At 39.2% G+C, this 26,128-nt stretch overlaps 1 protein-coding gene across 3 annotated transcripts; it reads right to left on the bottom strand.

The window, feature by feature from the left end:
* Positions 1–911: 911 nt before the first annotated feature.
* TMEM192 (transmembrane protein 192) lies at positions 912–19,279 on the bottom strand. 3 transcript variants are annotated; one of them, XM_050338320.1, is made up of 7 exons: positions 19,161–19,218; positions 18,179–18,290; positions 16,306–16,452; positions 10,863–11,127; positions 8,835–8,969; positions 4,884–4,986; positions 912–2,524 (listed from the first exon to the last, which is right to left on the bottom strand). In XM_050338320.1, exons 2-7 carry the CDS (start codon positions 18,179–18,181, stop codon positions 2,401–2,403), a joined length of 777 nt encoding a protein of 258 aa, XP_050194277.1. In that variant the 5' UTR covers positions 18,182–18,290; positions 19,161–19,218; the 3' UTR covers positions 912–2,400. The 3 variants fall into 3 exon arrangements, with proteins under 3 accessions (XP_050194277.1, XP_050194275.1, XP_050194276.1); XM_050338318.1 differs by lacking the exon at positions 18,179–18,290 and having other exon boundaries at positions 19,161–19,279; XM_050338319.1 differs by lacking the exon at positions 18,179–18,290 and having other exon boundaries at positions 8,835–8,960; positions 19,161–19,279.
* Positions 19,280–26,128: the final 6,849 nt, after the last annotated feature.

Below are 26,128 nucleotides of genomic sequence, written 5' to 3'. Positions count from 1 at the left end.
GACTGCAGTCCCCGGGCAGGGTGGCCAGCAGGAGGAGGTGGATGCCCATGGCAGCACCCAGCAATGCCACACCATGCATCTGGGCAGCCAGCACCAACGGAACGCAGGAGGCTGAGGAGTATTTCTGCCTCTGAGCAGGGCAAAGGCTGGCCTGGACAGGTGCAGACAAGGGCCTTGGGGCTGACACACATAACTGTGCATGACGTCCTTGTCCTGCTCCAGTAGTTCCTCCTTGACAACTCATGGTGGCTCTACCAGTGCCACAGTACAGAAGCGTTCAGGGTGAACAGTAAAGAGGGCCAGCTCCTAGGTGGAGCCCATACAAATGTGAAAAGCCTTTCCCCCCCCCCACCTCAAAGAAAAAGCTTAAAGATACTAAGCAAACAAGACAGAGTTAGGGTTATGATGAAGATATAAAACTGGAGCAAGGGGTGAGTGGTTGTTATCATTTGTCTGCTTATGAAAAGCCACAAATTAAGGGCAGAAGATGTGAATATTCTCACACAGCAACCCACACTGTTTTCCAGCTACCATGTTCCCCAGAAAGCAATGACTCATAGATTGAGGTTTTACCTTAAGCAGTCAAGGAAGGGAGGTGGAAAGCAGTCAAGGAGGGAGAAATTACCTCAAAATACAGTAAAGTTGTTATGCTGCACTATGTAGCCTATTTCTCTATGTTGAAGAGAAACATTAAGTAGCAGGGAAATCTGAAGCATGATGGAAAAAAATGGAAAGAGAATAAAACTTAATGCAAAGCTTTGAAACAAGTGCACAGCCATCCTTGTTTGGCTAGTTTTGCTAGTTTTAAGTGCCAACACTGCTGTGAGAACTTCAGTGTAATAGAAAAATCTGCACAGATTGCCTGTTGGAACCAGATGTACATGAGCTTAGAAATGACAGAATTCACACTCTTCCTTGGTTGCATTTATTGTGCACAAACTTCACAGTCACATTTTACTGCTTTTCATAGAAATGATATAGATTGATAAACACAATCACATCAAAACCTGAGTTCTAAAACCAAACATTTTTATTCCTTATATGTATCCTATAAAAACTTGGCCACATTTTCAAGAAACAATAGTTAAGGAGAACAATCTAGTGTTGGATAGCAGCAAAACCTCCACTATTTGTTTTCCTTTGAATGAGACAACACATAATTGTTGCACACTACACAATTAAGTTATTTCTGAAATTGTACCCCAAGACTAGAGTAGGATGAGTTAATTCTCTTTTCCTATATTCAACTATGAGACCACTCCTCATGAAGTCTTCTTCCCAGTTTTCATTAGTTTTACCCTATTCCCACAGAGGTATTGGCTTCTAAAATAATTTTTGGTCTACATCGGTAGACAAAGTAGTACCCAAACCAAAATGTTTCTTTCACCAGCCTTTGTTCACCATAAATTAAAAAATTCTTGTTTCTTCAAGTTCTAAAAGAGCTGTCTTCTGCTGCTTTTCACCTCCCCACATACACTATTTTAGCTACTGTATCAAGATGCTGTCTTTTTGAAGAGCCAAAGTAAAGAGCAAATATGTGTTAACTTGGGCATCTTCGACAGAATAGTTAAACCCATTCACCACAGAGTAGTTGCTAGGTCAATGAAAAAGCTTACTCTCAAGTATTTTTGTATTAAGTTACTTCAGTCAGCAGAGAAGGAACCTTGTTATTAGCTGACAAAAACTCCTAGTAATGGGAAAGGCATCAGCCCTGAAGATCTCTCAGTTTTAAAGCCAGAATTCTGAACAACTGCTCAAATTGATGATCGTGACATTGTTTTGTACCACAGACTTATGTGTGAGATTTGCAATTTTAGGGCACCCACTACTTTTTTTAAATCCTAAATTGGATACCAATTTTCCCCACTTTCTTGACAAAGGAGAAAAGGAGACTGATCTAGAAAAGAAGTATCTGTATCAGATTAGTGAAGTACACCACCTCCATCACTAGAAGTAATGGGAATCAGTGACATAATACATCCAGTCCCAGCTTCAGCAATAGAAAATGAAAAGACACCCCTTGCAAAGTCAGATTTTTCTAGAGAACAAATTTTTGTTCTAGAAATGTAAAATACTTTGGTAACTTGAAGCTTAAAGATTACAGCAGTACAAAATAATAGAAACAACTGAGCAAAGTTAAACCGTTAACTCAGGTCCAACTTTAACATATGAGGAATTAAAAACTGTTGAAGCTGCAGAACTTTTTCCCCAGAACTGATGATTTGAAGAGTGTGTCCAGTTGTAACAGGTTTATAGTGTATGCAGAGCTTATCCTTCCAGCTGAAAGTGTATTTCAAAACATGAAAGACGATTGAAGAAGAGTCATCTGCACAAATCAGTCTGGATATTACATTACCTCATCTTCCCTCCAGAGTCCCAGCAGCAGTTTTCCAAGTGCTGTTAAGTTTTGATTTGCTGAGATGTTAGTGCCAACAGTCTCTTGCTGAGCAGTGCATTGTGTCGCTGAAGATACTCTATTACATCTCCTTGCTTTTCAACTATCTCTTCCAAACTTGAATTTTCCCTTGAAGTTACAAAAGTGAATATGGGTTTCAATAAGTGACAGCAGCTTTCTAACATGTGAAATGTCAGAGGTAATAAACACTACTTAAACAAGTTGTTTCCTTCAGTTTTACTTATGACAAGCTCAACTAACTTTTGTGGGAAGAGGCAATCTACAACACCTTTATGAGAAGGCAGGAAGAGAAAAAGTTTGGTTAAACTTCACACCACGTATACATAATCAAGTTCCATATTTCCTGCTAGACCATTACAGAGTGAATGTTCTTACTGTTTAAGAAACTGAGACAGTCAACATGCTGGAATTGTCCTAAGAACCATGGAACCTTTTAAACATACATTAGGATGCTTATTTTGAGCACTGTTATTGTTGTTCAGTTGTGGGGGATCATAAGCTGTTTAAGACAGAAATCTCTTGATTAACCTGGAGTAGCATATGATATGCTACTATATACAGTGATATCCATCCCCTACCTTAAGAGCATTAGTACCAAAAGCTGTGCTGTTTCAGATCTACAACCATGTGTACAGCTACCCTCCTCCTTAAAATATGTCCAGTTTTCAGATATCCCTCATTTTAACTTGGACAGTAACATTGCAACAGTTAAATAAAGCCAAGTTAAATGAAAAAAAAAAAAAAAGTCTATAAAAACACAGAATTTTCTATCAAATCAAACCTAATTAGGAATTTTTAAGAATACGGCAAGATGAAGTACTAATGCCTGAGTTTATTCTACTCTTCCCTTGCACATAATTTCTTCCTATCTGACTTGGGAATCTGTCTTCTTAGTACACTTATGAGCATCTTAGAGCTTAAAAAGTTGCTCCTCAGCCTTGCAGCATTTTGTGGAGGAACACTGCCCTTTTCATAGTTCTTAGAAAGTCCTGAAGAAGATACCTAAAGTGGAAAAAACTTAGGTCCAACTAAAAACCTACTTTAGTTAAACTGGAAAAAATAAAGAACACAAGTTTTGTAAACAGAAAACTTGCAACTTTAACCAGTAATATGCACTACCAACTTAAAGCTCCAGAAGATGTCTAGTAACTCAGATTGCAGAGGTCATGATATTCAAAAAACATTCTTCTTACAAGGTCAGCTGAAGGGCTGACAGGATTCACTTTTCAATAGACCTTAACTCTCAAGGGAAAGAGAGTCAGAGTTGTATAGAGCTAAATTAAAATAACATTTTTTCAATCAGTTCTCACAGGAAGTTTGCACTCCTTAATCAAAAATAATCAGAGTCTTTTCCTCAGCTGGTCATTGTTGCAGACTCATTCCCTGGGCACTTGAGAATTTCTCAGGGGAGAAGCTGAATGCGAAAGGAATGAAGTCCACCATGCAATCACCATGGTGTTTATATCAAAATGGAAGTCAGACATGGTATCAAAATTCAAGACAATCCTAAATCCTTCCTGTATCCTGGACATCTACTTCCAAGTTCCATAAAAGCACATGCATGCTGCATTTGTGACACCAGGGGAAATGCCAAAGTATTAGTCATCTTTGCACTTCCAACTTTTCACCAAGGTACAACATATAGAAGTAAGTCATAGTGTATTAGAAAATTCCTAATTAAATTCTTATATGGAAGTCCATGTTAGTTTCAACTGCTAGTTTTTGTTCAGTCATACCAGACTGCTTTCAGCAATTGCAAGGTGTTCAAGCAGTTGGAAGGTACACAAAGGACAAACAAAAAATAAGTCTTGGTGCTTGGGATAGCTTCAGTTACTGTTGCACAGTTTCTCTGTCTCAATGAGACCTTCCTTACCCCTTAAGTACCCTCTGCACCTTTAAAGTTCCTTCCCAAACTCAAAATATATTCCAAATCCATTGCTAGAAACTCATGCCCAACTGCTGCCACAGAACAGAGCTGCAAAGTTTTCTTCTTTGTCTATTAACTGACCACAATATATTTCCTTCTAGAAAATAGAAAAAAATGGTTGAAGCAGCTAGGCTTCTGCAGGCATATTTTTTTTTAAGTTAAACAGTGTAAGACACCAGTATCTTTTCACAAACTCCCATATAAAATTAACTAAACCAGACTAAGCACAGTTATTTATATTAAAGATTCATGCAGCCAGCCATAAACAGTCAAATCACCTCCATCTGTATGTTTGAGGATTTCTGTATCACAGTAAGTTGACACTACTGTATAGAAAATACAAGACTGTGCTGTATCTCATCTGTGCATCTAAAATGACAGCCTTAAGCATACAGTTTCCTTCAGAACTGTTATTCCCACCTCTGACTTAGTTGAGAGATTTAAGATTCTATATAAGTCTACATGAAGTAATGCAATTACATTAGTGTTACCTATATACCATGCCTGAACACAGCACAAAGTTAACACAGAAAAGCTTACCTGAATCCAATTTCTGAGGTAACATGACTAGGGTAGGCATACATCTTTTCTTCTTCTATTATGTCAGGTCTTGGCTTGGCACGATTGAAGTTGCTTATTTTCACTGCAACAAAGCTGTATAAATTAGTTGGAAAGCAACCCCCCAAAAAAAATATTTATCACCAGACTCTAAGTTATAAAAGTCTGTAACAGATGATTCTAGGATTACCTTAGGATAGGAGATGGAAAGACAAAAAAGGAAATCTGAGGAGTGGAGAAGAGGGAAACCAAAAGCAGAATCTATTTCTACTCATTTCTGGAATGGCTTTGATTATAAGTTAGCAATAATTTGCTGAGTTGGTTTATTTGTTGGTTTGTTGTTTGGTTTTTTTGTTGTTGTTTTGTTTGGTTTGGGGTTTTTTTGTTGTTTTTTTTCTTGTGGATTTGTTTTGCTTTTTAATTCCCCGCAGTCCTGCTGCTTAAAAGATCATCATGAAGACCTGAATGGGGGAAGTTTGAACATGCTGCTTAACATCTGCAAAGTTTAATCTGTCACCTAAGAGAGAGTGAAACCTTAGTTGCCTTTTTGAAGGTACTGAGATTCCATCTCCAAATTCAGGCCATCAATTAAACAACATGACAAAAAAAACTGTAAGAAGTTTTGTTACTAATATCTAGGTCAGAACTTCTGGTTTAAGCTCTTCAATAAGTACTAGTTTAACTAGACTACCTGCAAGGAAGTAGCAGCTTGTTTGCTCAGACTAGGGTAGACTTGCAACAGAAAGCCATTAAGTATTCAAACCAGAGTAGCTCTCTGACCAGCTTCACATTGTGAACCTTGCAGTGCTGGCTATCAAAACCAGAAGTCATTCCTGGGCACCTGTCAATAAAGTTTAAGACTAAATTTAACAGATGTAGGATGGGGAGAGCTGGGAAAAGTTGTAGGCACCCTCTGCATGGTTTTGGAAAGGAAGTTGAAAATATTTAAAGCCATTCAATATCAGATCCTGATTCAGAGAAAATATCTAAATATCCAAAGCATGCTTTCAGGACTCAGCAATTAGGGCTTATTTTGAAGCAATACATCTAATGCCACTAAAAACATTACAGTCCAGCTCTGTGAGAAATCCACACCACTGCAGCAGAGGAGGATTGTCCTTACAAATCAGTACTATGAGGGGTTTATTACAGGCCACCCTGCTAAAACAATGCTAAGACCCTCCAGAGGTTAACTACAAGTTAGGCTCAAAGGTTAGTTATTTCTATGATGGTATTTCTCTACAAATAAAACCACAAAGGAATGGATGTGGAATTCTCAACATGTGTTGTTTGTGGGAATGTTAGTCTTTTATTCAAGTGATATTACAAGTATGTGAGAAAGTAATTAAATACATATATTTAGTAAATCTTTGAAAGCTTGACTCCCCATCCTAGCAGTAAAAAACTTAGAATAGTAAGCTGACATTTAGAGCTTTCTGTATCATACTTCATTCTGTGCACTTTTACCTCACTTGAGCAATTTATATATGTTGGGTCTGTTATAGGTCAATCACAGCAATTCCTTGTAGATTTCTGAGCCTCTGCCTCTGCATCCTACAGCTCTATACACACACAATGCTGCATGGAGATGCCTTTTAAGAAAGGCAGTAGTACTACACAGGACACTGGGTATCATACAATTCCTAAAATAGCTCCAAAAAGCAAGAGGAAATATCTAGAATTACGGTCAGGTATTCCTGATTTTTTAGACAGTAATATTTAAATATTTAAAATATTTAAATATTTAAAAGTCAGGTACCTGAACCTTCTGCAGACAAATATTTATGTCTCATAGTTAAGAAATAATTATTTCACTGTGAAGAAACTAGATATGAACTGGTGCTACCTTCTCTCCAATATTTAGGAGTAACATAACAACACAAAAAATAGTTAGTTTTTAATGTAAATTTACCTTCATTTCCCCCTTGTTGCTCAGCTACAATAGCTGATATTATCTTAACAGTAAGTGGTATCTGCTAAGTGCTTGCTTTGAAGAGGGGTTCCCTAAACCTAAGCAGAGGGCTGACCTTAAAACTATCCTACTAAAGAAACTTCATGCTTCTATCCAGTCACATAGTCTCCTCTGTTTGAGAGGAAAACCCATCTGAATGTCACTATTACTACATATTCTCAGGGTATTTTAAAAATTGGCCAGACATTTGTTTTGCTTCAATACAGATTTTGATATTAAAACATTGAAAAACCTTAAAAACCATCACTATGCACATGATGGACATGCAAGCAGTCTCTTAGTTTACCTCAAGCATTGGGATGGAAACAAAAAACAACTTGTACTACCCCCTGGAAAAAGAAACCTAGGGTGACTGGAGGTCTTCCTCACCTTGAGGCAAGCGCTAAGTTACATAAAAATTAACCCTGGCTTTGTACACCAAGTTTCAGAGAATGAATCAGACTGTTGTTTTGGGGCTGCTCAGGAGATAAGACAGCTATTGCTAAAAGACATTGCCTTACTTCCTCCTAGCAATGCAGCTCTGTCCCTTCTCTCCCTTCTCTCCCTTGGTTTCAAAATTCACTGAATCCTTCTTCAAGCCTCCTTCAGCTAGAATACAAAACATTGCACCCTACAACCTCCTTGTATACGTTGGTTAATGAATTTGATGATCACCGGAAATGGTAGAATATAAATTTTCGTAACAAATAAGCAGATAATTTGAGAGTTCTTACAGAAGTCCAGATCTTACTACTATGAAGGTCAACTTTCTAGCACTTTTTTATCCTTTTCAGCCAAGGTAAGACACACACAATGTAGCTCTTTGAGCTCCAGGAGGCCTCAGGGCTAGAAATAGCATTTCACTGGAATTCCTGACGTTCTATTAAAGTTTTACCATTTTATCTCTTATTTCCTGAGTTTCCCAGGAAAGTAAGTATGCGTATGCAAAGAAGGGATGATCTCCAGCATTCCTGGAATAGTTTTCTAGGACTGCCATGTTTGTGTTCCCTCATCCTTGCCTTTATTCCTCCAGAGGACAGTTAGTCTACTTGACTCAGCTGGCTCACTCAGGGGAAAGCCTGACAAGCCTACAGCATTCAGGCCTCTGCACAGTTGTAAGAGGAGGATGCAGTTTAGAGCTGGGACCTTATTTTTTGGCGCATTTTTGATGCTGTTGCAGGGGAGTCAAGTCATAGATTTTCTTTCCTAGGTGAGCAAGTTCACTGACAGTATTTCTCTCTATATCATTACATTACTAGGAACATATCAGAATTTTCTTTCAAACATTTATTTATCAACATTTTAGGTAGTTCTGCAATGGCTTAGTGAAAAGAGGTTAATCAAGTCTTTGTTGGTTTGTAAGGTTACCTGCTTTAGGTTTGGTGTAACTCACAGTGATAGCACAAAGCAAAGCCTCACAGTTTTATGAACCAGTATCTTATTTTAATATAAATCACAGCATTCAATAGGTGTGTTTTTTTAAACATTCATTTCAAAGAATCTTCCATTTTAGTGACAAAGGGGAACTGAAGCCTTTGGGATGGGACCAGGGAAAGAGGAAAAGGCTGGATAGGGCATAATCACACTACCAGGTATGCAAGTCCCACACGCAAATCCCAGAAGCAGTTCTGACAAAGCCAGCTAGCTCTTACTCCTCCACAGCTTGTGGAACATGCATTTGAGAAACACTGATAAACACACAAACCTGTTCACGGGACAGTTATTGAAACAATCAGGCATTCATTGACACTTCACTGGATTAACAGCTCTGAGTTAACATGGAGCTTTCATTTAGCAGCACTTGGACTCAAACCAAAGCCTGACAACCTTCCAATTTGTTTTGAGTTTGTCTTAGTTCTTCTACAAGCACACAATCATTGTCTTATTTGTAAAAGCAGTTAAATGTCCTGGGGTAACCCTGTGAGGACAAACATAACAGCTGAGTACCAGCTGTAAGTCTTAAGAAAACTTGCCTCTCTCACCTGTGTAAATCACTAAGCATGTCAGGGAGCTAATCAGCTCCAGGCCCAGGACTCCCAGGATGAGATACAGGTACACTTTACTGTGATCAGGAAAGGAATGCTGCACTGACAGAATCAAGAGCAGGGCTGTATTACCTAGAAAGCAAATGTTATATTTTACATGTGTAACCATTTCATTCAGTTGTTGAAAATAACTTAGTATTTTCTCATCCCCAGTATCTGCATTAGGCTGCAATATTTCAGTAATGCTTTTCCATTTCATATCATGCTTGCCCTTTCAGTTAATTTCCTTAACACAGGTGATGCAAGCCTTCAGCTGCTGGAAACAAAATGAGGTTTCATTTCACCATTTGACTGTAATAGTAGAGAATTATGAGTTTTCTTATAGGTTCTTCTGGCTTAAAAAACAAGAGTGGAAGAAATACTTTACATACACACATGTGTTTAAACAGTTTCTAGCTTTGTTGCTGCTATCCATCTTAGCCATTCTTTCAGTTCCTAAAAGATTACATCAGTGAGACTAACAGAGGAAAAAAGAAAAAACCTAAACACCTTCCATATTTGCAAAGGTTTCCACTTGTCCAGCTATTATCTTAATACTTGCAAGTTACTGAAAGTTTAATTGAAATGAGAACAGTAAGTCAAGGAGAACAAATAGAGTTACAGACCTAAAAAGCATTTATAATTCTTTACACACCCTCTTTTCTGATACTGAGTGTGAAATGTCCTTTTCCTTCCTGTAGAAATGCTACAACCAGTGTCTGGATAAGGAACTAAATTTATCAAGATCATTAATGTAGCTAGGAACAGTACAGTTCTCTTTCACACTGTGTCAGGAACTGTCAGGACGGAAGTGGTATCAGCAGTGATTACCACACAGGAAGCTTGAAGTAATGGAGCTATCTACTTTCTGAACTACAGATGATCTCTATCAAAATTCTAGAGCACACAGTTGATTGGACCTGCACATTCACACATGCCTAGCCTTTGTCTAGTATGGGAGAAGTGAGCTCCATCTCAAAACTGAAAACAGGGCTAGGTATTCTGAATTACACTGCAATAGATGGAAACAGTTCTTTTACATCATTAAGCCTGCTGTAGCCTGATTTTGTCTCTGCCCTCCAAACAATTCTTCATCTTCAGAGCTCTATCTAGTGGCCAGAGTCTGAAGTTCTGCACATTCATCAAGCTGACTAACTCTTATAGTGACTGTGCAGAAAAAAGCTAGATTTTTATATGCAGCAGGAACATTTAACTTATCAATTCTGGTGCAAAAAATCTACTCCACTTATTCAGAAGTTTTACAGAAGGGAGGTGGGACTTTAAGTGGAAAAAATATTGTAAAAGCCATTACTGTTCCCTTCTCCACTACTATTTATGTGAAAAATCCTCTCAAGTTAGATGGATTTTAGATTTGTTCAACTAGCTTCTAGAAAGGTTACACCAGCTAATTGCACCAATACTTTTCAGCTCCACTGGCCAGTGAGGTAACTTAGAGTTAAATCACTCCCATACACCACCTTTTGCCCACAGAGAGGCAGTCAGAGCTGAATGTTACACAAAGCCCTACTCAAGATGAGAAAAATGCTTATTTTACTCATTTCAGATAGTTGTTGAGCAACAGGAATTTATCTGTTTCTATGTGAATTGCTGAGGTTGAAAAGAGAAGAGCAGCATGCTTCCTGGAAGGACTACCACAGTCTTACCACATATCCAAATAGACAAATGAATATGCAAATCAAGATTACTAGCAGTCAAACAGACCTTGCTGGCTGAATATTTTATGGCTGAAGACTTAATGCTAATGACTAAATGTTTTACTCAACCTCGCACTCGTGAGCATTTTTCCACTACAAAGAGTTCTTTACAACATGCATCTGGCAGGCCAGAAAGATCAGTCGAGGAGGTTCATAAGTGCTCGTAGGCAGGTTTTTATAAGTTCGTAATATATAATATACAATTACATATAAACTGTTGAGTCTTTTACTGCATCACAGTTTAGGGCTTTAGAACAAAAAAGAAGTTCACCTGTGGAGTGTATGAGCAGTGGAAGCCTTTTGAGATGCTTTGTTGATCGGTATATTGCGAAGTAACCTCTTCTTCTGACTTGACTGTGGTGGTGCTGGACATATCGTTCAAAGAACACATGCAGAATCCACAGAATTACTTTTGCAATTATTATGACAGTCTGCACTTTAAGTGGGTGAGTATAGTTTCCAGGGCACTTATCTTGATTTGGATTGGGGTAAGAACAAAACATAGCTGCTAAAAACGCTAGAACAACAAAAGCAACCTGGAAGAGAAAGGAAGAGAGATAAAAGTCAGCATTTAGAGATAGATAAATAAATAAATCTAAAAAGCAGGATTATGTAGTTTATTCATTATGCATTACTTTCTGTATTGATTTTATTAGAGATAACATACAAAATATTAGACAGTTCTACAGCCACTATATGGGAACATAGTGAAGACTGAAGAGTCAAGTAGTAAGAGTGCCCTCCAAGGAGGGCAACCAGTGTCCAGCAGAACAGAGCTGATAATCATCACTCTTCCTGGAATTTCTGCTAAACCAATTGCATTGTTCCCCAAGTCTTTCCTTCATAGTGAACTTAGGCATTTCTGGACCCTCTTTACTATGTCTTTTTACTTTAAGGGATACTTGATTCAAAAGAAAAATCACATGTTTTTAGACTCAATCAATTACACTTGATGCTGCTCTGTGAGACAGCTCCTGTCTTATTGGTATAGTCTGTGTTTCTTTAAATTGACAGTAGCTAAGTGAAAAATGAACCCTTTACTACAGCCATTGAAGATCATCTCTAGTTTATGACATTAGACAAGTGAATCATCATAGTAACTTAAAAGGTGAATTATCAACACCAGGTAGGCACCTTTGTCAGGTGATAATCATTCTTTAGTGTATTTGCCATCAGATATTTTCATTTTCCTTTTTTACTTATGTCAGAATAACCAGACAGATTGACAGTCAGACTGTATATATACTTATCCTTTCAGACTAGTGCCATTATGCCATAACTTTTCCTGTCTTCTAGATTTCTCTACAAATTTTCAGCATCAGCAGTGAGCATGAGCGATCTTTTGGCCAACTAGAAGCAAAGTTTTGGATGCAGATTACTTGCACTATATGTATACACACAGGGTTTTAATATTTAACAATATTTTTGTCATTAAACATATTTTCCCCACTATGTTCATTCAGTGAACTTTCTCATCCTGGTTCACTCTACAAAACAGGAATATTTTTAAAACAGAACTGTAAACAAAAGCAACTCCCACCACTACAGAAGTAAATTGAGAGCTTCCATAGACAAAAAATAAAAGAGTCTGAAAAAGTCTAACACCTCTAATATACGTGGCTTAAAGAAGTGTAGGATGCTCTGCATCTCATAACTGACAGAAACAGCATATCAGAACCAAAGATAGAGCAAAACATCTGATTTTCATTTGCTACCTTTGTTTCCATACTTAATTCTATGAATATCTCAGATCCCACCAGTCCCTTTCACAGATCATAGAATATGCTGAGTTGGACGGAACCCACAAGGACTATAGAGTCCAACTCTTAGCCCTGCACAGGGACCATCCCCAAGAGACACACCATGTGCTATGATCACTTACCTGGGGAGGCTGTTCTGTGTCCAACCACCTTATGACTGAACCATATCTTTTTAACATCCAACCTAAACCTCCCCTGATACAACTTCAGGCCATTCCCTCAGGTCCTGTCACGGGTCATCACAGAGAGGAGATCAATGCCTCTCCTCTTCCCCTCATGAGGAAGTTTTAGACCTTTCCACTCTCTTGACCTTATTTTTCATATTTTTGTAATTTCTCGAGCAACACTCTTCATGGCAATTAACTTTTCAGAACCACTAAATTACTTTTGATACAAACTGCCCTTAACTCCCTCTGGTTGTGGTCAGAGTTGGGTAACTGGGGAAGGAGAAAGAAGGGAAAATAATTTTCACACAATCATCAATACCTAAAAGAGGCATTATAAAGGACAGATAGGATAAAAGGTAAGAGGAAAAGAAAAAACCCCAAACAAAACAAGAGTGTGTCCTACATTATCCATAAGACCATTATTTCCAATGTAAATTAAATACCAAGTTATCTTGAGATGGGTTAAGTAGTTAATTAAGAGGAAGGCTTATCAACAAAATGTTTGTTTAACCTATTATTTTACTACCTCCTTTTCTTACAAAATTAAGAATAATTCAGATATTTTATAATTTTATATAATTTACTGTTTGGTTTGCCATTTTTCAACAGTAACACATTTAGTTCTATCCTTCCAGGAGTTAGGAATGTATTTCAGTACAGGAAATGGCTACATTACACTGATGCAACTAGGAATGACCTAGCAGTGCATTACTACTAATCTACAATAGCAGGGTATACAAGAGGAAACAGGTAGCTGGCTTGAATCGTGGTATTTATCAAGTATGTTTTGCTTCCATTTTAGGGCAGACCAATAACAGGTGTTTCACCCCAACTCAAAGGATTTTTACATACAAAAAGTTATTCTTATAAAAAGTAGTATTTAAGTTCAGTTTTGTGTATGTGCATACACAGAAGGGATTAGGGAAGGACAGAGTTAATATAAAGAAATTATTTCTAGCCTGTACACTTCACATTGCTCTCCAATCTCCTGATAGGAGCCAGAAGCCTGCAAAAAAGCAAGGCTTGGCAAAAGGAAAGGCACTCAAAAACCCAGCCCTACCACACTCTGGCATAGCCTACCCATACACTCCAGAACTGTGTGTAATTAGGCAGCTGCACCAAAGCAGCTATTTTGCTACCTAACTCCATTTCTTGACACAGGAAGGTGGAGAAGAAATATTCCAAGTTACTTAAAAATTACTTTAGAGGTTCATTACAACTCTGCTGCTTAATACTACGATAGTTTAACTTCTCCAGGACACTCACCCCTTTGGCAGGCTGCGCATCAGAACCTAACCTGGCATCTCTGCATTCTGCAAGATCTGTGCACATTTGCAGAAGCACAGGGGAAGAAAATCCAATGTTTGTTTTCCCCATTGATTTTTAGAGTGAGAAAGACAGCACCACTTCAGGTGGCAATTATAATGCTGTATTTCACCAACAGAAAAGGATACTTCTCCATTTTGCTCCAAGGACCAAGTGGTCATTGTAGCAGGTTCAGCAATGGTAGCAAGACTCTTCCTGGAAAAGTGTGTGCTGACAGATGCCTCAGCAGTTTTCCCTCTTCCCCTCCCCACAATTCTCATCATTTACAGGAGAGAGGAAGAGCTGGAGTCAGAACAGGAAGGAGTTTCCTATGATCCTGACATTTGGCTGCATCAGTCATGGTAGCAGATGGTAAAGCCCCAAGGCTAGGCAGAAAAATATTTACTACAGAGTTCAAGGGCACCAGAGTTTGTCTGACAGGGGAACAGAATAAGGCTGGATACGTGGTTCCCACTGGGAATTTTGATAGTCTGTTCAGCAGAACAGCAGAAGTCCTTCTTAAGTCTACTTGACAGAGGGGCATTTCATGATACTACCACAAGGGCTCCAAAACACTTACTCCTAAAATGAGAAGGCTAGGGCATATGGAACAGCTTCATCCAGCTGCCCAAAGAGAGACCTTAGAGGTTGGTATATGCTTTTAAAGTTCTGGCAAGAGGGTATGTTTTGAAGAGCACTGGGCACAGCATTTTTTGTTTGAGATGAAACAAAGCTCTAAAACAGCCAGCAACACATACATACATGGCCTGTGCACTCTCTGGCTTTACCTTCAGGTCAGCATCAGTGGCATTATACAATCATAGAATCATTTAGTTTGCAAGAGACCCTTAAGATCATTAAGTCCACCACTTACTTAACACTACCAAGCCCACCGCTAATCCATGTCCCTAAGAGCCATGTGTTATTGAGAGATACCTCTGCCCAAATTAAGGTGAAAATGAGACCATATTTTGAAGTTGATAGGATGGATTATATCCAATGGTAAAATGTAAGGTAGAGAGATAGAAAGAAATAGAAGAGATGAGGGGAGAGAGAGACAGACTAAACAGAAGATAGTTACTACCTGTGGATCCAGCAGCAATCCTTCCTCACTCCGGAGTTGTCAGTGGTGGGAGGATCCCGAGGCAATTTAAAGATTTTCACTATTTATATATTTTTACAAAAAAGGAATTAATGCTCATTGCTATCTTATATTCTATTGATTAAATGATTCCCTCACTTCTAATGCTAATTAGTCCGCATGCCCAGTCCCTCTTCTCTTGAGTCAATGGGTTGTGGTCAGTGGTCACGATCTCCTGCTACCAGAATTACCTTTTATCCAGTCCAAGCCGATTTCAGCAGTCGCTTGTGGCCCATAAATTCTGCATTCTTGATGTCCATTATCAGTGATACATTCTTGTCCCCCAGTTTTGTTAACCTCCCTCTAGGTCTGAGATAACACTCAGACAATAGTACCACCTTTATCTTATCTCAAGTTCCTCTCATGGTGGCTTAAGTTACAGTCCAAGTTCCAGGTCTCCAGGTATGCATATTCAAGGGGCAGGGCGGCTTTGGTAGTCACAGATGCCATCTGTTCCATAATCTGGAGTGATGCTTTTTTGACCAGTGACACATTAGGACCAGTTGTTTCTCTACACAGTTTGCCACAGTAGGAAGTTTTGTCTGGATGCATCACCCAGGATGTGCCAACCAGATCTCATCTCTGTCGGACTTGGAGTTAGCAGCATCCTGTTGCTCCATTCTGTGCTTATCTCACGGCAAAGTCCTTCTGTGGCCTTAGCAGAGTTTGAGACAGGCAACTGTGCTCTTTATTCCTCATGTTTGGTTGCCACACACTCAGAGGCAACAATAAGCCTCTGCAGCTTATCAAGGATAAACTCACCATTAAGCAAGGATCTCTCTACTTCTGTCTACCAGCCTCAAAAGCCTGCAGACTGTTCAGTATCTGTGCTTTCTACCCTTAACCTCCAGAAGTGAGAGCAGGAAGTAATATTTGGATTCCTTTATCTCCCCATCCACTACCATGCAACACCTCATAAGCAAGTCTGACTTTACTTGTTTATTTACCATAAGAAATACCTTTTTCTCTTTGAAATTAAGTTCAGCCTCAGAAGGTATGGTATCAAAATTATCTTAGCCCTCTATAACTAGTATAGCACTTTCACAGCAGCAATATTATTTTCAAAGTGCATTTCCAATAGCATAGAAAAACTACTATATAAAGTAGTTAAATACTATTAGACAAGATGTGTCAGGGCATGTTAGTGCCAACAAACAATCAGAATGAGAAGGCAGCAAGTATCCAGTAGCACATACACTATCAAAATTAATTGACAAATGGGACTTCACTTTGGTTTGGAAGAACAGTGTATGCAAACCCCTGGAGAATTCTGTTATATAAACAGTAAGAATTCAGAACAGAGATACCAAGTTTTCTTAAGGAAAGCATGCTTAAACTTACATGTATTAGCAACAGGAAATTGGCAAGGAGAACTGCTGGGATAGCACGAAATCTTGGCCTCAGCTGGGAATGCAACGTATGAGACGAAACGAGTGGTGCATCCAGTAGAGGATCATCTTCCAAACTCTGTGTTATTTCCAAGGAACCCTGGAACAGGAGAGGAGGGCAAAGAACACCAACAGGTAAGCTTTAAAAGTAAAGTACAAAGGTTTAGCAATCTTCTGTTAGCAAATCAAGCTTTTTGTGAAAACCACCCCACTATGCCAACACCTTGAGACAAGCTCTTAAATTTTAGGTAAGCTACCATCCCTGAGGAATGCAACAGTAACCTTCCTCCCAGTATTACACTATGTCTTCAGGAATTTTAGGCTTTAAAATGTATTACAAGTATTTGAGCATCAGTCCTGAGAGATGCCACAAGTACTAGCATATTCATATGAAAAATTAGAAAAAGTGATGATTAAAGTCTCTCTCACATGTTTTATACAGGTAGTGCAAAACTCCTTGTTATTCTTACTACTATCCAACTACAGTTAGAGGCAATAACAAAGCTGCAGTGTAACAGTAACAATTGTGAGGGATTCAGCCACAGACACTACTCACATGTCTAAACAACTGCAGCATTAGTTAAAACTGAACTAAGGCAAGAAGGAAAATAGTTCACAGAGGAAAGAAGAGGCTACCAAGTGCTGAGCAAGACACTCTCAGCTTACACTAGAGAGAATGCAGCCCATACTTGTCATGCTGGTGTAAGTATTAGGTCTTTGCCTTCACATTAAGCTCAGATGTTTTAGCTATGTAAGTTTCCAGAAGTACCTTTTAATAAGTAGAAAATGGGTGGAAGGAAAAACCTTGGACAAGGAATTCCTCCAAGATGCTATGCATATCTGCTCCTTCCAGACCAGGACACAGTCATTCAATACAACTTAAGTGGAACGAACATACACAGCCACTATGAATGGCAGAACTGCAAGCTTCCCTCCTAGCATCCTGTTACATCCCAAGCTATGACTTGTTTCCTTCAAAAGATAAAGCAGCTCAAGATTTCCACTCAAGTTTTGACTGCTCTTCTCCTGACAGTTACCAACCATAGCCCAAAACAACATGACAAGGGCAGACCCCACCCCACTCCAGACTTCTGACTGCTCAGAGACATGCCAGGATTCACTGGGCTGTTCACTGTTTCTAAACTGATGACTTCTCTTTGCCATGGGAGAAAGCAGCATAAGCCTGAAGACAAAGAAGGCACAGCATTCTTATAAACACTAGCACAAGAAGAGAGGAATAAACAAGTTTTGGGATTAGACCAAAGTTTATACTTCATGTTAAAGAGGACAATGTAGATTGGCCCCTAGTGTTATTTCACCTACAGACAGCTGCCTAGAGCAAAGGAATTAGTCATCAAGGGTTATTTCAGTTAACAATCAGTTTTATTTTAGAACCACAAGCACCACACTCCCTCTACCACACAGGAGTCCAAAAAGACCTTCCTTACCTATTTGATACCTTTTAATTAGCCTTGTCTTTGATTGTAAGTGACCCTTGCTAAAATACCTGCTTGGTAAGATGACACTTTGCTGCAGATCTAGATGTTTACAAATGGCACTCCTCTTGTGAAGCTATGGATGCCCCATTCCTAGAAGTGTTCAAGGCCAGGCTGGATGGGGCTGAGAGTAAACTGGTCTAATGGAAGGTGTCCCTGCCCATGGCAGGGGGGTTTGGAACTAGAACTTTAAAGACCCTTGCAACCCAAACCATTCTATGATTGTACAATCAGAGAATTAATAGCAGGGTTAACACTTCATATCTCCCACAAAGACAGCAGTTCTCCTTAGGACAATATCCTTTGTCTCCTGGGAACAAATGAACTCACCATTTCTGCAATACCATGACAGATCAGGGCACTCCTTCATAGAGAAAGGTTTATCACAACACGTTTGACCATGTTACTTTCTGCAAGACTGGCTACAATCCATCTTTGCATCCTGAAATACAGCTAGCGTTAGGAAGCACTGAATGACAAACTCCTTGAGTAGATATTGTTACAGACAACATAAGGAGGATGGAAATTAAAGCATGGGAGATGATGATCCCATGCAGTCAATCTATTATTAAGAAAATCTAGTAAGTATCCTAACAAGAGAAAACACAGGTTTCATTTAATTAAGATGAGCCAAACCACAGCTGCCAAAAGCCAAAACGCCTTAAAAGCAGACTTCTGTTAGGTATTGCTACTGTCATGAGCACAGGTTAAGGCTTCAGCCTCTTAGCTCCCTGATCCACTTCCAGCATGTGACCGCCGCCGCAGCGGCCCAGCACCAGGAGGAGGAGGAGGAGGGCAGGCAGGAACAAGCCGCAGTCAGCAAGCTTTGCACACACAGGCTTCCAGCTGGGGCGGGGTAAAACACCCAAATAAACAGAAGAACGCCGCGGCCGTGCCACCGCACAGCACATAAACCAGGGACTGCGCTCACAGGATCCGCCTGCGGAAAAATAACCCAGAAAAACTGAAGGAGCTACACGAGCGGCCTCCATCAGAGATTGCTACTCTCGATTAGAAACGATACCAGGCCCAAACGCCTCGGGGGTACCTCAAGCCCGGCCGGGGAAGGGCAGCGCGGGGAGCGAGGGGCGCGGCGGCCTCCTCGCTTCTGAGACGGCCCCCGGGAGGCGCCTGGGCCGGCAGCTCCCCCGGAAGGCGCAGACAACGCTCTGGGCGCTCGGGACGGAAAGCAGCAGGAAGAAACGGAAGGAAGAGACGGCACAGAATACGAGGCGCTCTCCCGGCAAGCGCCCGCGCTCAGCTTAGCCCAGCCGAGACCCCCGCCGCCCCGTGCCCGCCCGCCCGCGCTCACGTTGTCCAGATCCTGCCGCCGCCTCCCCGCCGTCAGCGCCATCTCCAACTCCCGCCTCCACCGCCTCGGCGGAGCTTCATCGGCACCGCCGCCCCGCCCCGCCCGCCGTCAGCGCCCCCAGCACCGCCCCGGGGCGGGGCCGCCACCGCTGCGGGCTGACGGGCCTCCTCCGCGGGCGGGGTCCGGGGCTGAGCTTTGCGTGGGTCAGGGCTCCTCAGACTGCCCTTAGCAGCCGCCCGCCGCAGTGGCGATGCTCGGTCCGGCTCTCTCGGCAGCCCGGGACTGATTTAAACCGAGGACTAGTTACAGCAGGCTCCGAGATGGTGTCCCCGCGGGGTCGGTGGCTCGGGTGGGGATAGTACGCCCGCAGCGGATGGCTGGCGAAAATGCTGGGGGTAAAGACAGCGTGGTGCTGCTGTCAGCTTGCTGGGCGGGGTGTTTTCCCACCTCCACTTGGTCTTGCAAGGACTTCTTGAGGAAAGGATGTAATCAGTAGCAGCTAATTAGTATTATCTAATGTGGATGTCTCCTCCGTGAACGTGTCTGGTTGCCCCTTCTGATCACGGACAGTGCACAAGGTGTGCACAAGGCACTTCATAAGTTTTCAAAGATATTTCTATCCCAGTTGTATATTTTGTGAAGAAACACATTTTTAAAAAAACTTGTCCTTGCTAATTTCATTTTATAAGCCTTTGTGCTCACACGGAGACAGACTGGCCACTCACAGTATCCAGACTACTCACTTTATGGATCTCTCTCGCTCTCTACAACTCTCTGAAAGAAGATTGTAGCCAGGTGGGGGTTGGTCTCTTCTCCCACACAACCAGCAGTAGGACAAGAGGACACTATATTAAGCTGTGCCAGGGGAGGTTTAGGTTAGGAAGAAGTTCTTCACAAAGAGAGCGATTGGGCATTGGAACAGGCATCCTAGGGAGGTGGAGGAGTCACCATGCCTGGAGATGTTTAAGAAAAGACTGGATGTGGCACTTCGTGCCATAGTCTAGTTGACACGGTGGTGTTAAGTCATAGGTTGGACTCAATGATCTCAGAGATCTTTTCCAGCCTAGTTAATTCTGTGATTCTGTAACAACCTTTTGTATTCTGGATACTCCTTAACCACTTAGTTGCACTTACTAATTCTTTGGTAATCTTTGTTAGAGTCTCTAACCTTTTTCATCTGTATCGTTTCTGAAATGTGAAGGATAAGAATGACGCATTGTTCAAGCGTGTGAAGTATGAGTTTCCAAAGCATCATATTTATTATCTGTCGTGTTCTCTGTTCATCTGCCAATGTTTCTTAACCTTCTATTTGTTCTGTTTGAACAACCTTGAACCTTGAGCTAATGTTAGTGAGAATACTGAAAAGGATCAAAGCTGTAATGGGGGTTTGAAAGATAGCAAAATTCTATCCTCTCCAGGTTGTAACTTTCCTTTGCATACTATTTAAGAGAAGCCAGGACTGTCACCCTGAACAGCTGCCATAGCTCTACCTCTCTTGAAAGCACATAGAAGTGCCAAGGGGTGAAAGCTGCTCTTGAGGTATGAGCTTCTTCAGGCTGTTCTGAGTTTTTCATCTCAGTTTCTGTGATTTTTTTTGGGTATCTTTTTGTTGAAAAAAGCCCAACTGGAAGCTCCCACCCAGAGCATTTACGTTCATCACTTGCATTCATTTGTTCTTGTTTTACACAGATACACACATTTAATGAACTGGACAACTATGAAAAACAAGCCTTAAACTTGCTGGTTTCAGTAAGATAAAGTCCAGCTCCTGTGATAAGAGCATGCTCTGTTCCTTAGCTTAAATGTTCCTTTTTCATCTTCCTTATTGTGCTTCCTCTTTCTTTCCTTCCTGTCAAGAACACAAGTCCTACTGATCAGCAAACAGGGGACAAAAGTTTTCAGTGACAGTGAAATGAGACAATTCACTGGTTGCTGTTCAAGTAATCAGCATTTGTAAGGTGTTCTACCTTGCCAAGTAGGTAGCTTAGCAGGTGTGCTTGACACCTACACAGGTCTAATGACTATCAAAGACTAAGGGTTCAACAGATCAGTCTGCAAATTGATTGTGCAACTTTTACGAAGATGCTGTGTGACCACCAGAATTTCGCTTTCCTTTGTATAACTATACAACTTATTTGCAAAGGACCTTTGCCTGAGCTTTTGCTCAGCTTGGAAAGCATGAAGTCTTTACCTGCTTGTTTTGCAAGGAGCAAGAATGTCCTGGTTAACATTTCTGTTCTGGAATAACCAGAAATGCTAGTGTGCAGTGTGTTGTACCTAGTCCCACAGCCAAGAAGCTAAAAACAGTGCCAGCTGCTGACAGTGATGAGAATATTTTTTTTAATACAAAGACATTTATTTTGGCTAAAAATACTTTATAGCCCTTTATTTTTAAAATAAAATAGCATTATATTTTTAAAGAAACAAAAAAAGCAACTAAAAAAAAGTCTTTCACAAAAATTCACATATCATCTTATATTGCTTAGCTGCTATTGTTTTCATTTATGACCAACAACGTGTTTATTTCTCTTGTCACATTTTGCTGGCTTGCTTACATGCATGCTTAGAACACATAGAGGTTTTTTGTCCTTTAATCAGAGGAGTTTGGGTTCTGAATTTGTAAAGAATATTTTAGGGGAAACAGTAGAAGGGAAAAAGATTTAAAAAATGAAGCAATTTAGAACAGTTGTTCAAAGTGTTAAGAACCAGGGACTTGTTTCATCACTTGGATACACAAGTTTAAGTAACTACGTTTTTTTATTAGCATAATAATTTAAGTTGTGGAAGTAGTCCTCCTCCTGCTGCCTGTCTCCATAAAATACTATATGCTAGTTGTAATCTTGGTTTTAGCCTGTTTCTTCAAATATGCAATACATTGTATCAGAAGCGTACTATTTAAAAAGTGAACACAATTGCTGCTAAATAATTGCCATTTCTCTTTGCTTGTTCAAAGACAATTTCGTAATAATGTCTGTTTATTCAGAGCTTTAGAAATTTGGTCTAAGGTATAATCCACTACTGCAAAGTGCTGTATTACATACAAAACACCTCTATTCGATGTCTTGCATACATACGTGGAGTGTGTGTGAGAGACATGCCATTAGACAGGTGTTTAGGATAAATTCAAAAGAATAAATTCTTCTAAGTATAATTTTGGAATCCTAAAGTCACAGTAAGTTTACATTTATTGGCACTCATTTGAATATGTGTAATTTTATATATAATTGTAAACATTGTTTCTGCTGAATGGAAAATAAAGAGTTCTCAATGGATTACTGAAGAGCATCGTTGGGGGAAAAATTACAAGTTTAAATATTTGAAGTGCTTATTTACTGTATACAACACCAGTTAGTATATTTAGAAGTATGTGACTGCCAGTTTCAACTTGTTTACCTAAAATATGTAGGTAATCTTTATAGTAGTAGTCTACTCTTGTTCTTACTAGATCACCCAATCTTTGTTTTGGTTTTGATATATTGTTTTAATTATTAGATTCACAGGTAATTTTCATTGAGAGATGTTTAATGATGTAAGTAAGGTTTTAATGAAGTAAGATTCTATTCTGCTCAATTCCTGTTACAGCTTCTGTCCAATTTTGCAGACATTGTCATTCTAGTGCACAGGACTAGAAAGTCTGCTTCCAAGGGATGATCCAGTGCTGGGGAATCTAAAACAGATCAAGATATGGCCTGTTCTTAAATTATTTCCACTGCAATTCCATCAGTAATGATGAAGGTATCTGATAAGGGTAAGGTAAAAAGATGTGATACGGCCCAACAATGCTATGCTATGATGTCCTTACTTGCTGGTTGCCCTCAAGGAAAGCTCATGTAGATCAGATACCCATGATTAAACCCTATACTGAGGCATTACCATTTCCCTATCAGTAATAATTACAATATTTGGGGACTAACTTTCACAACTGTATTCTCACAAAGAGACTTAATATCTACTTTTCTTCCTCTTCATTTTATTTAAAATTTGGCATGAATGGAAACAGGATTGGGCTCACAAACTTTTTCACATTCAGCTAAAAGATATAATTATTATTACTATTTCTTATTCATATTACAAGTAGTACTTAAACTGTACTCAGCTCTTTGTAAAGAACACAGTTTCTGCTCTGAGAAAATGGGGTTGTGACAGATCCCAGCATTACTAAAAATACAAATGGGAAGTGAAAAGGTAAAAATAACAGTAGACAATTTTATTTGCATGAATTGGTTCTAATAGTCCTGAAAGCCATACTGCAGTAAGTGCATTCTATATTCTAGCCCCAGATTACAGACACTTCTGAAGTGTTCTTTTTATTTCAAGCTTCTGTAAATTTTTTAAATCCTATGAAGCTCAAAAAACAGTTCACTGTTGAATACATTTAATATGAGGGAACCTTTCTCTCCATGTATAGATTCAGATTTTCACATCATGCAAGTGTAAGCTTTTTGTGTTGAACAGCATGGGGCTATTTATGCTTAATAATCATGTAGTAAAAAACTGCCACTTGGTATGCAGCCTTGGCTTCATAAGTAATATGCCCATTAGAAATTCTGTGGCATTTAAAAGCAAGCTGTTAAAAGGAGAAGAGCATAACACTGGTATTGATAAAAACTCTTTTAGTCTTTCACCAATTAATATATAAATTTGCATGCTGGAGGCTTAGTGTGGCAGCTGGTTAATTCAACTTATCTATTAGTACAAGTCATTTAGCAAAATGTCCTGTGTGTCCATAATTAGGTCCAGAGATAGGACTAATGAAAACAGGTACCTAATACAGCCGTAGAGAGGAGTTCGGACTGCTTTATGCAGATGAGACAAAGGGCATAACATAATAGTGAATGGAAGAATTGTGAAAAACAGAATGGGCACTCTGGATTGATTTTTTAAATTTTACTGATTTTCCAGATATATTAAAAAGCATATAAATTGAGGTTAAAGAAGGGATACAACTTGTCAATTTCCTATTTATTTTCAGAAATACACATTACAAATATAAAAGTTTGGAAATAAGTATGATGATGTATCTTATTTACTTTGTGCTAAAGATGAATTTGAGAGCTTTAAATGGCTTAGGGCTTAAGCAAATGCTTAATTTGCAGAGTGAAAAGTACTCCTTCTGCAGAATAATTCTCCTGATTTTTCAAAATCACATTTCTGGGGGTTTTTGTGTTATAGAGCTGTCACAATGACAAGAATTTGCAGAGCTTTTTCTGAAAATATTGGAGTTTTGATTATATACTTTCTAGGGTGATTTTAATGAAAAAAGAGAAATATTTGAGATAATTACCTCATGAAAACTACTCATACAATTGAAATAAAGACAGAAGATGAAATTTCAAGGAACAATTAGGGATTGTTTCTCCACATTTTTTTTCTCAATTTTTTGATTATTTTGTCTGAGAATCTTAAAATGAACTTCTCAAGAACTAGTTTGTGTAAACTCACTTTTTGAGCTCTATGGTTAAATATTAGCATTCTGACAAATATTCTTTTGAATATCTTAGGTTCTGAGTGTACCTAATTTTATTATTCCAGTACATTAGTCTGGATCACAATGTTCTTTTGAATAGAAAAACTAGCAAGAGAATTTCCTTTATACCATTAAAAATGTACTCCAGGAACACCATAAGAAACTACTCATCCTATGAGCATCTGCTCTCACCATATTCTTTGGACTAAAACTTTTCGTACCTTTATCTTTGACTTAAATTTCCCTTTCATTTTTTTTTCCAGTTTGAGTCCAGTTTTAATAGATATTCTGCATAGTTCCATGTACTGATCCTGAGCTCTTTTCTTAATTTTTACAATGAGTTTGCAATACCTTCTAGTCTTCCTTACATACACAAAAAAGGTTATTCCAAATGAAGATTTACTCATTTCTGGAACAGCAGCATGATATGCTTGTCACTTTTCATGAACAACTTCTCTCAAAATGATCAGTAGCTATACCTATGTGACTGTTATTTTTATGCTTCACTGAATATAACATTTTAATATTTTAATGTCTTTGATTTCATTGCCTCTTTGCACAACAAAAGAATCTGTATAATGTGTGGGCTGTATCCAGCTTGCTTTTTCCCAGTCCACAGCATTTTTCATTTTCATTGAATACCCCCTCAAGCACTGTAGACTCTGCAAATACTGTTCCTCCTGTCTTGTTTATAGGCATGTGAAACAGTACATATTCAGATTGATACCTTCAGCATACTGTGTCACTTTTCACATTGTAAATTGCTTCTGATTACTGTTCTTAGGTAAGCTCACTATGTGCATGACTACAGGCAAACTGGTGATTTTACTGCTGTTTTGCAATAGGCCGATGATGGATACCCAGGACTACTGAAATGAGTAGAATTTCTCTGTCTGTTGTGCATTCAGTAAGCACTAGATGGCAGCATATCAGCTGTTTAAATGTGAGTTTAATTAATGAGTTGTACCTGTTTTCTTCTGATAAAGGGGTGTGTTAGTTGATTGACTTGGTTAGGACTATCTCCCAATACTGCTGTTAGAGTGGGGAATATGATGGAGGAGAAGTATACAGACTTTGAGGGGCTTGCATTTAATAGATATAGTATTATACTTTACAGTTATTATCTATGTGGAAAATTACTTTTGCTTTATTTTTCAAGAAAATAATGTTTTGATGAGTTAAACAAGTATGACAGAACATAATAATAAACAAAAGTCTTTTCTATACTCTTTTAAAGTAAAACGATCAGGAAAAAAACACCACTGACTGCTTATTCATATGTTTGCTAAAAACTGTGTTTTAAGTAAGTCCTTTTTTTTTTTTCTCTTGTAGGCTGTACTCAAAAATGGTGCAGAACTTATTTCAGTAATGTGTCATTCTGTGTTGAAGGGTGGAGCTCCTTATCACCTTTGCATGTTGCTGGTTGGGATGGTCCAGCTTTCCCCAAGACATCCCTGCTGCAGGTTACTGGGGCTACCTTCGCAACGTCGAAGTGATCACG

This window comes from Myiozetetes cayanensis, unplaced genomic scaffold (assembly GCF_022539395.1).
Source record: "Myiozetetes cayanensis isolate MyiCay16 unplaced genomic scaffold, myiCay2020 scf7, whole genome shotgun sequence".
NCBI lineage: Eukaryota > Metazoa > Chordata > Aves > Passeriformes > Tyrannidae > Myiozetetes > Myiozetetes cayanensis.
The sequence above is the reverse complement of the archived record's forward strand: the minus strand, read 5'-3'. Positions and strand labels throughout refer to the sequence as shown.